At 47.7% G+C, this 11583-nt stretch overlaps 6 protein-coding genes and 1 long non-coding RNA gene across 9 annotated transcripts; 3 read left to right on the top strand and 4 right to left on the bottom strand.

Moving 5' to 3' along the window:
* Nucleotides 1-141: 141 nt before the first annotated feature.
* LOC9644440 (exostosin-1 homolog) lies at nucleotides 142-1548 on the bottom strand. Its single transcript, XM_002984361.2, has one exon. It carries the CDS (start codon nucleotides 1546-1548, stop codon nucleotides 142-144), a length of 1407 nt encoding a protein of 468 aa, XP_002984407.2.
* Nucleotides 1549-1566: 18 nt separating this feature from the next.
* LOC112351465 lies at nucleotides 1567-2079 on the top strand. The gene is made up of 2 exons (XR_002994146.1): nucleotides 1567-1749; nucleotides 1895-2079. It is a non-coding gene; the product is annotated as an uncharacterized LOC112351465 (long non-coding RNA).
* A 1249-nt stretch (nucleotides 2080-3328) lies between these two features.
* Nucleotides 3329-4522, top strand: LOC9644255. Its single transcript, XM_024689404.1, has 2 exons — nucleotides 3329-4127; nucleotides 4222-4522. The coding sequence occupies exons 1-2, from the start codon at nucleotides 3718-3720 to the stop codon at nucleotides 4262-4264; spliced, it is 453 nt and encodes a 150-aa protein (XP_024545172.1). The 5' UTR covers nucleotides 3329-3717; the 3' UTR covers nucleotides 4265-4522.
* Nucleotides 4523-5012: 490 nt separating this feature from the next.
* LOC112351536 lies at nucleotides 5013-6281 on the bottom strand. 2 transcript variants are annotated; one of them, XM_024689607.1, is made up of 5 exons: nucleotides 6037-6281; nucleotides 5733-5825; nucleotides 5632-5677; nucleotides 5494-5549; nucleotides 5013-5423 (listed from the first exon to the last, which is right to left on the bottom strand). In XM_024689607.1, the coding sequence occupies exons 1-5, from the start codon at nucleotides 6226-6228 to the stop codon at nucleotides 5148-5150; spliced, it is 663 nt and encodes a 220-aa protein (XP_024545375.1). In that variant the 5' UTR covers nucleotides 6229-6281; the 3' UTR covers nucleotides 5013-5147. The 2 variants fall into 2 exon arrangements, with proteins under 2 accessions (XP_024545375.1, XP_024545374.1); XM_024689606.1 differs by having other exon boundaries at nucleotides 5497-5549.
* A 49-nt stretch (nucleotides 6282-6330) lies between these two features.
* LOC9644439 (adenine nucleotide transporter BT1, chloroplastic/mitochondrial) lies at nucleotides 6331-8506 on the bottom strand. Its single transcript, XM_024689603.1, has 8 exons — nucleotides 7622-8506; nucleotides 7435-7553; nucleotides 7248-7372; nucleotides 7096-7195; nucleotides 6967-7044; nucleotides 6815-6898; nucleotides 6669-6754; nucleotides 6331-6607 (listed from the first exon to the last, which is right to left on the bottom strand). The coding sequence occupies exons 1-8, from the start codon at nucleotides 8478-8480 to the stop codon at nucleotides 6430-6432; spliced, it is 1629 nt and encodes a 542-aa protein (XP_024545371.1). The 5' UTR covers nucleotides 8481-8506; the 3' UTR covers nucleotides 6331-6429.
* A 7-nt stretch (nucleotides 8507-8513) lies between these two features.
* LOC9644254 (5'-methylthioadenosine/S-adenosylhomocysteine nucleosidase 2) lies at nucleotides 8514-10203 on the top strand. 2 transcript variants are annotated; one of them, XM_002984469.2, is made up of 8 exons: nucleotides 8514-8575; nucleotides 8628-8691; nucleotides 8767-8861; nucleotides 9321-9427; nucleotides 9489-9563; nucleotides 9624-9698; nucleotides 9752-9844; nucleotides 9901-10203. In XM_002984469.2, the coding sequence occupies exons 1-8, from the start codon at nucleotides 8521-8523 to the stop codon at nucleotides 10096-10098; spliced, it is 762 nt and encodes a 253-aa protein (XP_002984515.1). In that variant the 5' UTR covers nucleotides 8514-8520; the 3' UTR covers nucleotides 10099-10203. The 2 variants fall into 2 exon arrangements, with proteins under 2 accessions (XP_002984515.1, XP_024545373.1); XM_024689605.1 differs by having other exon boundaries at nucleotides 9752-9851; nucleotides 9901-10090.
* LOC9644438 lies at nucleotides 10093-11561 on the bottom strand. Its single transcript, XM_002984359.2, has 3 exons — nucleotides 11207-11561; nucleotides 10575-11139; nucleotides 10093-10510 (listed from the first exon to the last, which is right to left on the bottom strand). The coding sequence occupies exons 1-3, from the start codon at nucleotides 11402-11404 to the stop codon at nucleotides 10200-10202; spliced, it is 1074 nt and encodes a 357-aa protein (XP_002984405.1). The 5' UTR covers nucleotides 11405-11561; the 3' UTR covers nucleotides 10093-10199.
* Between the last annotated feature and the right edge of the window lie 22 nt (nucleotides 11562-11583).

Genomic DNA, 11583 nt, shown 5'->3' with positions numbered 1-11583 from the left:
TTCTTCTTCTTCTTTATTTGAATTTTTAGTTTTTTGTCTGCGAAACTTATGGCTATTTTCTTCCAGGCTATGCATCCGGTCTTCATATGTGTAAGCAGTGCATGATTATTATTTTCTTTTGCTTCAAAATTTTCTTTGAACTTACAGGTTCAGGTCTGACAAATGGGACGAGAAAGCTGGAAATGCACCCAGAAATCTTTCTTCTAAAGCAGCGACGGTACTCTCTAGAAGGGTCAAGTCGCTCTGGAAGTGCCTACTATATATCTTCGAGCACGCTTGCTGTCGTTTCTCAACGTGAGCCGTGGACATGGCTCTCAGAGCTGCAACAATGAGGTGGATTTCGGTGGAAGGGAATTGCAGCAGGCACTGATACCAGGTGACCAGATTACTGAACGGTTTTACGTAGTTGTCGACGATCAAGATTGGTATTGCACCGGCACTGAGGACCTCTCCAAATCTGTAGGAGTTTGGTTGGACACCAGCAGGAACGAGGCCAAAGGTCGTATTCATGAGATCCGAGAAGGAAGAGTACTGAGAGTACAGGTCCTCATCCTCGTCGCAGTGGACTCCCAGGGAAGTGTTCTCCTTCCGCTTGAGATCGTTGACAAAGTGTTTGCACGAAGTTACAACGACGATATCAGCACCGTTGTGAAGGTTTCGGAAGCTGTCAAAGCTGCGAAGGAGGCCCTCTCCTCTGCCGATATACCTTAGTCCTTTGAAGGTGAGGAAGTACTTCCTCTCAAACGGCTTCAGGTTCTGGAACTCATGGAAGTGGTAGAAAGGCGGAAGCGGGATGCTGATGTCAAAGCCAGGTCGGAAGATGGTCTCGTGAGCTTCCGAAACGATCAACGACGCCAGGCCAATGGACTCCTCGGCAACCGCCCTCTGGCTCCACTTGTCAGCAAAAGTCACGAGCGCATGGTTGAGGCCGTTATTCCAGTGTGGGAGGTCCCGGGGCTGCTTCTGCCATGGACTTGAAGTGTCCAGAAAGACCATGAAGATGCAGGCCTTCTCGGGATCCTTGGTATGCCACCTGGTCTCGTTGAGCTTGGTGAAGTAGCGGACAGGGGCGTTGTGGTCCTCGTACGTGAACACCATCAAGTTGTCCATGTTGGAGCAGCGCGAGAAGTTGAAGCAGGCATCCATGGAGCACCTGGGGAACTTTGCCGGATAGTGCCAAGTCTTGCCTTCGGCCCACCACGGCTCGTACTTGACAACGGTGGGTGGTTTTGGACACGGCTTCTCCACTTCAACATGGACAACCTTTGTCTCGATGGGGTCCCGGGCGGTGGAGTTGGCTCCAGAGCACTGGCACTCGACGTGAGGCTTCGAAAGCGTGCCGATGGCGCCAAAGTCTACGGAGCAATTGCACAGGCCTGCAGGAAAGGTTGCAAAGGTAGCAGCAGGCACAGCTGGAGACAAGGACTTGAAATAGTTGTAAGCGGATGGCAAGCGTTGGCTGCTGAGAAGCGTCCAAGCTATTCCGACTACTGCCAGGAGCGTCGTCATCACAGCTGCTGGTAGCAATGGAACTGGCTTGTTCGCCATGCTAGTACGAAGGTACGCGACTCTTTTACGCTTTTTGCTCCTTTTCGTAGAGAGCAATTACTACTACCGTTGCCTCACCTCAGGTTCTTGCTGTTCTGTGCGCTGCGCTCTCGCTCTCCGTCGAGCAAGTCGATGGATCGATGGATCGTTCCTCGAGGGAAGACTATGAGCAAGTTCTTCTTGGGGATCGCGAATACGGAGGTAACGCTTGAATCTTTGCCAGTCGCAGCCAGACAAAGCAACCTCCATGTGACGTAACGCTAGTCTCGGGGCGGCTACAAAGACGTGAATGTATGTATGTATGCGCATGATGAAACTAAACGTGTTTCTCTCTTTTTTCTCTCAGGTGCCGTGAGGAATGCTTCAACAGCTTCGATCCATCAAGTAAGCTTCCACCACCTCAAATCCTGCGTCCTGCAAATGTAGAGTTCGTACCATCGCCTCTCTCTAGCGACTCACTATGAAAGTGGAAAAGGAATTTGATATTTCCACAAGATTACAATGGTAAAATCTCCTTGAAATTGGATCTAACACCCTGTGATGAAGATGAATTATAAACTCTCTGCTGGCTGGGCTTAGATTCGTATTCAGTTTAATAATGCCAAACGAGTGAATGAGAAGCGCCAGCAGCAGCAGCAGCAAACGATTCTTTTTAGCTCAACGAAAGCAAAACAAAAAGAACCTCTGAGCTCTGCCATCTCTTGACTTGAAAATTCAAAGGTAAAACTTTAAAACCCAGAACATATGCCGCTGTGGACCCATTATTTTTTGTAGTGGTGCTTTCTTTTCTCTCCTCCTTTTTTCTCTGTTTATCCAAAATCACTTATCTATTTATGAATTCAACTTGTCCCTTCCCTCCTTGAAATTTCAAGGTCAACAAACTGTCCTGTTTGCGTGTAAACTTTGCTCGATGAATCACACTGTTTTCATTCACTCCACTGGCTTCCGGGAGCAACAAGTCAATGAATGCTGGGAAGAAAAATAGCAGAACTAATCAGATAAAATAGAATAACAACTCCAAAGAGATTTATGAGAGATTAGAGTGTGCCGTGCTTACTCGTAAAAAAGTTTATATACTTTGGCGCTAATCCCATTGATATTTGATAACTACGGGGAATCTTACGTCGTGCATCATGATTGGCAGCATCCAGGGGGTCTATCTCATCAACTGGGAGCCTCACGTATTTATATACGTCGAAAAAAAGTACGGGGGCGAGTCTTTTGTGTCCTGGCCACCAAACTCTTTGAATTGGTTGCCTTCGTCTCTTATGTTGCACGCCATTCCGGCTAGAAACAATAATATACACGCTGGGCGCTCGCTTGTACCACCCAAACACCCACAGTTTGGACTTTGTAGAAATTCATGCATTTGGTCCTTTAGCTTTTCTGTGATGGTGTGTCCTTTGTTTGTGAGAAGATGTCAAGATATTTGGTTTGAGCTTACAAGGACTCCCTGCATCAAGGGAGAACCAACTTGGTTCTCCCATTTTTCTCCCCACAAGCCTGGCATAAATTGGCACTGGTTGGGACAAACAGCTAGATGCCATGCTGGCCAAGATAAAGACTCTCCCTTCCATCATATGTGGAGAGAAAGAGCACAACAGATCAAAACTAATCTAAAATAATTAATAATAATTAATAGCTTGGCTTGAATAATATAAACTGTTGGAATTGAGAGAGATTTTTTACCCCGGGGGATGTGTTTTCACTCTGTCCACTAGAAATACAAGGTCTGGTTTTATTTTTTGTTTCTACCATGCGGCTGCCGCCTGCATGGTAAAAAAGCGATTTACGTGGTGGTAACTATTATCACATATAAATACACACAATATGTACACAAGGGCATTACCTCATTGTGACAACATTCCCTTGCTTCTCCATTTTCCTCTTATTTTTGTCCCTTTTGTTGGTTCTCTTCCTCTCTGCTTTGCTTGAAACAATTTAAAGAGGAACATACATTGAAGATCCAGAGTTATTCTGGAAAACGCACACATTTCTCACTAGCAACTCACAGCTTGAGCTTGATGATCCAAGAATTCAGGAATCTCCTCAGTGTATGTGTGTGAATTTCCATGAGTTGTAGATAAGTTCTTAAGATACTACACTCTACCTTATAGTACCTAGCGTGCTCGCGATACATAGATATCAATTCACGGAGAGCATAGAGAAATGGCAAGCAGCAGTAGCAACAGTGGCAGCGGGAGCTCCTCCAGTCCCAATTCCGGCTACGTTCTAACCATGATCGAGAATCAAACCGATCGAACGCTGCTGCTCAAGGAAGGAAGGGGCATTTGGAGGCAAGAGATGCGGTACCAAATCGAGCCGTGGTCGACGGCAGTGATCCGGCTGGAGCTGGACGATGCGAGCCGCCACAACGCCGCGCTCGTCATGGTCTATGGCGAGGAGGAGGAGGAGGAGATCCCCGATCGCCACCACGACCACCACCGGTATCACCACTACTTGAACATGATCAACTTGGAAACTTCCCCGGTTTACGTTCCCATCGATCAGCTTCTGTGCCACAAGAGGATCGTCGTGTGCTGGAAGAAGGGAAGGTACCTGTGGACTGGTCACACAAGGTAGAAAGAGTTGTTTGCCTTTTTTACCTTTTTATCGCCTTTTCTTGTCAATTTCTACTTGTTTGTTTCTCTCTTTTTTGATCTGGCTACGTAGATTTCTACTGGAACAAGTCCATATCACTTGTATCGATGTATAATCCTGAAGAGATCAGTTTGTGGATGCCTTCAATTGCTATCAAGAAGATCAAGGCTCTTATGATCTGTAACAAAGAAAAAGTGGTGGAAAAATGCGACGCACCAGTAGATCTATCAATTGTTGGCTAGTGGCTTAAAAGATCACATAGATAAGGAGAGGAAGAAAAAGCTGCAAAAGAGACACGGCATCCTTTTAATTGTTTTTTACATTAGAAAAAGATTGTTGTGTATATTTCTAATATAGATCGTGAGTTTAAAAATTGTTTTGACAATTTAGCAACACTTCTATTGTGCTTGCGGTACATGCAGCCCTGTAAAAATATAAAATAAATTGTCAAAAAAACATATTTCACTTCATTAGATAACACAAATGCAAAGCATGAGCACAGAAATATTATTTGATTCATTCCATCAGTATTGTGCTTGACAAAGAACATTTTCTCTTTTAATTTAACAATATATGCTACTTTTTCTTTTGTAGATGGAATGTTTGGCCAGGACCCCACCCATTCCAAAAGGTGACGAAGAGAGAGAGAGAGCCCCACCCACAATCATAGAAGCCGGAAGGTGTCTCCTTGGGAATCCTAGAGCCATGAGAGTGTTCTTCTGCACAATATTAATATAGTGGATTACATACTCATCTTATTAGCATAATAGTTTTTCTGTTAGTGGGCATTACAATCGCATTTCTATAAGAGTTATTTTTTCTACTAATGTTCCATAGCGTTGGTGGATATTGTATGCAAGACCTCTAGAAATCTAAATCAAATATGCTAATTCAAGAGATGTACAATTAATAGTTTCAAGCTCAACTAAGATTTAGTCCTAAGCACTTTAGCCACTTTTTTTTTATCAGATGAAGTTGAGACAAGGGGACCAAGTTGGTCACCTGAACTTGAGAATGCTGCTCTTGTTGTGTTTTGGCTTCGCGGCTGCCGTTGCCTGTGCTTGTGCCTGAGATTTCCTCTTCTTTTTCCGCAAAACCACACCGGAATCTTCCCCTTCGTCGCCTAGAGCCGCGGCACCAGGTTGGAGCGTACCCTCTGCTGCGGCATCCTCTTGTTTTTCGCCATCGCTGTGTCTGGAGCGACTTGTAGTTTGCGCTGAGTGAACTGTGGATTGCGACGGCGTGTAAGCTTGTTTTATGTCGTCCAAGGTTTCCTGTTTCGAAATCCAACACTAGTTAGATATTGCCAAGCGCTAAGCTTCAAAGGCATTGTGGAGATCTCACCACTGTTAGAGAATCGCCTTGGGCCTGCTGCATCTTGGAGCTCGTGACAAGTACCACTGGAAGGATTAAAAAAGCAAGAGGGAAATCGATTTAGCACTGTGCTGTGGAATGAGACATGTCTGTCTATCGTGATCATACCTTGCTCGAGGCCCGTTCGCGACTTGCCACGTCTGTTTTCTTTGCCCTGTGACGAGAGCACATCGATCAGCAGTGATTTGCACAGCAAAAGCCAACACTACCTTGCATGTCGTCGTAGTTTTTGTTGCAATGCATTTCTTGGCCCGAGTTGTTTTGGACTGTCCAGTGCAAGTGATCGTTATGCTCTCGGTTCTCTGTAGAGTCAAGGCAGCCCACTTTTAAAACCAAAAGAAAGAAGAAAACGAAAGAGGCCACCTACAAAGAAGAAACCAAGAAGAAAAAAGAAAGAGACCATCTACACAGGCAAACACACTGTTCCATCGAAAATACTCTACATCCACTCAAAAACAGTCGACGAAACAGTGTCTTCCTACCTAAAGATCTACACTCTAGCCTTACGCTTACATTGTCCGATTCGAGCACCTGAGTGATATCCTGGAGCGGCCTGCGAGGAAATCCATCGGGAAGAGGGCTTCCAATGATCCCTTGCTCGCCGTCCGGAGCCACATTCTCCTTGCCCTCAGCGCACGGAGGAGGAGGAGGAGCAAGAGCCGCCGCCGCCGCCTTTGTCACGATCGCTCCTCCCTCCTCCGCCATCGGGCCTCTGGAGCTCACCGCCGCGACACGCCCTAAAAATCTTCCCTCTTCTCTTTCCTCTTCTCTTTCCTCTTCTCTTCCCCCTTCTTTGAGCTCAACGTATACAAAAAACGAGGATTCAAATTTCCAGGACCAGCGGGAACGACGTGGCAGGCTGGTTAACTATAAATCATTTCCGTTAGCGTTAAACTAACTAATTAATCACGCGGCGCTCAAAAGAGCTCGTCTCCGGCGGCTAGCCTCCGAGCCGTCGGAAGAAACGCTTTTTGGAGTTTGATAGCTTCGCGCTTCCATTGCCAGAGCCCTCTTGAAAAACTCGTAGGACGCGAAGAACAGCGCTCCCTGCGAGACGTAGATCGCCAGTCTCGGGATGAGACCCCTGGAAGCAAAGAAGGATCAATCGCGCAAAGTCGCTACTAGTTTTTGATCGAGCTCTTTACCTGTATAAACTTCGAATGCCTTCGTCTCTGGTTATCATCTGCAAGGCATTTAAGACGCTGCTGTATTGATGTTGCGATCCGATTGTCTGGAAGAAAGAAATCGCCCAAGTTAACGTGAAGGAAAGAAACTGTGCAGTCAAAGATACCTGTGTCTGCAATCTTGTCTTCACCACGTCAAAAGGTGTGGTAAATAAGGCTGCCGTCGATCCTGCAAGTCCTCCACACGCGAGCTACAGATTTTTCCATACCCAGACAATCTGTTATCACGCTCGAAGTGATGTGAACATCTTGTCCTTACCGTCTGCAAATTGGTGAGATGCGTGTCCGGAGGAGAATCACGAAGAACACGGTGCTTCAAAGCTTCGTACGTGAAGAACTGTTTCAAAGCGTTGAGGAAAACTCAAAAGCCCAAGGCAATGCAGCTCACTTTGATAACCGATTGTGGAACATTGCGGCAGAGGACGGCTTCCCATCCTGCATACAGCGCCGGAAGGCCTCCTCTTTGTAGAATGCCAACAAAAGCCAGCCTGCCATCCATGGTTTCTAATACGTGAGCAGCAGAGAATACTGAAAGCCCACCAGCTATTTCGATACACTGCTCCAATTTGCATTTGCTGCTTCACACGCTCACTTGGTGTGTAAACAAGAGACGTAGCGATGCTGGCACAGCCCCCGGCAGCGCAATGAGCGAGCGAGTGGTATTCCTACATAGGAAAAACAATCGAAGTTATAAATGGTTACGGTTTCCAGTGATTGTGTGCGTTACCTCTGGAAGGCGTGGTAGCAACGCCGCTTTCATGGTTTCATACGTAAACGTGTAGATTGCCGATATAGGGGCCGACGACGCGAGATTGCTTCCTAAACCTCTGTACAAACCAGAGACACCTGCAAAACTAAACAACAGAATTATCACTAACCTCCAAGAAAAACAAGAGCATTGCAAAAGTACGTACCCCTCGTAGATACAATGGACGCAACAATCGGCAAGATCGCTTGCTTCCCGGTGTTCTTGGACTGGATCACGGTCTTGACGGTGTCGAGAGGATGCAAGCACAAGCTCACAAAAACTCCAGCAAGAGCACCAGCAACCGCGTGATTTTTGCCGCAACTTGCACTCTTCCGCTTCTCTTCTGCCACCAGCTCTTCACCAAGCTTCAAGTTTGTAGACTTTGGTTCGTTCGGCACAGCCTTCAAGCTTAAGTTCTCGGCGAGCTTGACGCCCAAATCTTGCGTCGAAGATGGCATGCTTTGGACCTGGGAAGAAGAAACTGACATCTCTTGAAGCTGGGAAAATCTACTTTGATCGTCGTCGACCAGTTCGTCCAGCAAGCTAGAATTAACCATCGTCGTAGAAACACTGACACCATCACTGCTGCTGCGATCAATATCTCCAAGCTTGCTCACTTTTTCCAGCTCCTGGCTTTTAAGTCTCACATTCCCGGAATTCCAAGACGTAGCCGCGCTACACCGGCTAAGAACTGAGATCGCCGCTCCATTAAACTCCAAACCTGGGCCAGCATTGCAAGAGAGGCATTTCCGGTGGAAAATCTCGCTGTAATGGAGCCGGCAGCCTCCTCGATCGCTCGGAACAAGCAAGACCGGATCGACATAGCGATTCGCGTTGCTGAGCTGCCTGGACACGAACCTGGCGATGGATTTCACGAAACCTAGCCGCCTCCTACGCCGCTTGCGCTCGCCCTGGAGCCGGATTTCTCCACTGCTGTCGAAGAGGAGAAAATCTGGCGATGGCGCGTCCGGCGCCACGACGAGAGCGCCGAGAGACTTGGCGCCATCGCCATCGCCATCCTCCATTTCGTGTAAAACCCCAAAATATCACTTAGGGTTTTTTTAAATGGAGAACTCGATCAATCCGGCGAAGCCAATCCAGAGAGTCCTCCTTGTGATCGGTAAGTCCTTGCTATGTCGATGGATCATCCTGATCACAGCGATTCCCTTAAGCAATGCACGCCGAGGCGATGCCGATCGTGGATGTGCTCAAGCTCACGCAGGCCGATTCGGCAATGTAAGCCCCCAAAATCCCTCGCACTGCTCGCCTTAGCTCGGATTTGGATCACTTCTGTGCTCTTGCTTGGATCAGTTTTCCAAAGGGCGTGCCGTGGATCCGATACACTGGGAGCCTGGAGGGACTATTCGACATTGATGTGGTAGTGCCTGGGAAATGCCCCATTTTTGGTACGCGAGTCTTTCTTTGTTTCTCTTGCTTGGTGTTCTTGTTGCTCTTTGTGTTTTAGCAATAGATTCTTCGTGTTAGCAAATCTATGACAGTTTGGTTCTTTCTCTTGGAAGACATTTTGTGACAAATTGTCTTTGTGTTCTTAGCAAGTCTATCTATGATTGTTTAGATTTATTTCTCGTGGTTGTATTTGATAGTTTGGTTCTCATGCTTGAAGAAATTTTTGTTTAGTTTCCATCGTGATTTTTTTGATAACTTGATAGTTTTGGTTCTTCTCATACTTGAAGAAATTTTCATCGTGATTTTCTTTGTAGTTTGGTTCTTCTCATGCTTGAAGAAATTTTCATCGTGATTTTCTTTGGTAACTTGATAGTTTGGTTCTTCTCATGCTTGAAGAAATTGTTGTCTAGTTTCCATGCTTCGTGATTTTCTTAAAACAAATTTTTTGTTCTTGGCAGGAGTAGACAACGTAGGAACTGTACCATTAGCTCTTGCGACATTCGCGGCGATCCAGGCTCTACAACCCGACCTGGTGATCAATGCTGGGACTGCCGGAGGATTCAAGGTGACGAATGATAAGCTTGCATCGGTGGTGGATCGATCGAATTCCTTTTACAAATCTCCAGGCAAAAGGAGCTTGCGTTGGAGACGTTTTTCTCGCGACTCAAGTAGCCTATCACGATCGAAGAATCCCCATCCCGGTGCGTCCCTCCTATAACTTTTGATTTGATCCTCTGTTCTTTTCTTCCTTGTTCTTCCAGATCTTCGATACGTATGGCATTGCCACCACAAAGTGTACCCCAGTCCCAAACATGATCGCTGCTCTTGGTTTCAAGGTTGTCTCTACAAGCATGCTTTAGTTTCTTATAAGCTCTCTCTCTTTTATCAGGAAGGCAACCTCTCGACTGGAAACTCTTTAGACATGACCCAGCAAGACGAGCAGCTAATCAAATCGAACGACGCCTCCATCAAAGACATGGAGGCAAAACGCAAAATCAAAAGCTTGCCTTTGTTTTTAACTCGTTTCGTTCTTCGCAGGGAGCAGCAGTCGTGTACGTGACAAATCTCCTGTCAGTTCCAGCGATTCTTCTCAAGTCAGTCACTGACATCGTCGACGGCGTGCGGCCCACAACTGAAGAATTCTTAGAAAATCTCTCCACTGCGGCAGTGGCACTGCTCAAAACCGTCGTCATGGCACTGAAATTCGTCCATGGCAAGACCGTCACCGAGTTATAAGAACGCAAAAACACACCAATGGACATTAAACCGCTTCAAATACTTACAGGAAGTCCTACGTACCTCTTCTCGCGAACAATATCAAAGAATACTTATTCCCATCAATAGTAGAGCTTGCGGGTCGACTGGCACCAGCCGTGGTAGCAGCCTTGGATGTTTGGCCAGTCGGACGAGGAACCAACGTACTCGGTGAGCCACATCGCGAGAACAAGCTCCTGGTAAGAATCGGGCAGGCGCTGGATGACTTTGGACAGGATTTGCTCCGTGTCGATCTTGTCCGAGGAGCTCAGCGTCGTCTCGTCGATTGCATGGCTCGTTCTACACAGCAGCGGCAGCCAGAGAAGCAACAATCGCAAAGTTACCTCGGGCTGGAGCTCCACATCCAGTGAAACGAGCCCAGCGCAAAGAAACGCTTTAAGAGAGAAACAAAGAACAGAGTTGGCCGGAGGAAGAAAGAAAGAAATCATGGTTGCTACCTGAGAGCTTGACGAGGAGCTTTTGGACTCTAGAGCTGGAAGTGAGAGACCACTGGGCTAGTTGGGTGGCGGAGCTCCAGTGGAGTATGGCAACCTCCAGCGCCGAGTTTTGCTTGAGGCGCTGCGCCATCCACAGCAGCTCGTTGGCCAGCTTCTCCGCCACGATCTCGCTGCTGCTGCTGCTGCTGCCGCCATCGCAGGCGCTCGACAGTCCCGCGGGAACGATCATCTGCATGAGTGGGTTGTGTAGCGCGGTGCCAAATCCGTCCTTGAGGGACGTGAGCAGCGGTGGAAGGCAGTGGAAGATGAGCGAGAATGGGAGATCTTTGAGCATTCTCCACGGCCACGCCCACGCCTCGACCTGCTGTTGGCGATGCAAGCGTGCCAGGCACTTGGTGAGCAGGAAGACAGTCCGGGAGAATCCCCCTTCCAGCGCACGGATGTTGATCTCCTTGAGCGCCGGGCCGCCATAGCGGGAGTTGTCCGCGAGGATCCTGTCCGCCAGGGAGCGAGCGAATTCATACTTGCGCGAGGTCACGGGGATGTCGATCACGAGATCCAAGACCTGGAGAGATGGAAATCGATCAGCGATCACGAAATATCCATCCAGTGATTCGAAATATGGATTGTACCTGGCAGAGCGCCCGCCCGATCGAGGATCTGACGAGCGATTCTCCTTGGCGGATCCATTCGCGCCTATTCTCCGGGACACAGATGCTCATATTGCCGCCGCTCACGTCCGCGTTGCCGCCAAGAATGGGGATTTCGAGCGGGAAGAGGACGAGCAGCGTCTTAGCACACCATGCAGCCGCGCCGATCACCAGCGCCATCGTTGGATCGAAAAACCTTCCTCATGCTCTAGAAGAAAGAATCGATCGAGCAAGAGACCCTAGGATCGCAGCCATGCTCAAAGAAGAGAACCTAACGCCTGGATTCCCTACCTAAGACTGCCACAAATCTGGCCGAGCCAGTGTTCTTGAATGGAAAATCTGGGAGTTCGGCAAATAGA

The sequence above is a fragment of the Selaginella moellendorffii genome, unplaced genomic scaffold, assembly GCF_000143415.4.
Source record: "Selaginella moellendorffii unplaced genomic scaffold, v1.0 SELMOscaffold_62, whole genome shotgun sequence".
In the NCBI taxonomy this organism is placed as follows: Eukaryota; Viridiplantae; Streptophyta; class Lycopodiopsida; order Selaginellales; family Selaginellaceae; genus Selaginella; species Selaginella moellendorffii.
This window is presented reverse-complemented; position numbering and strand designations above follow the sequence as displayed.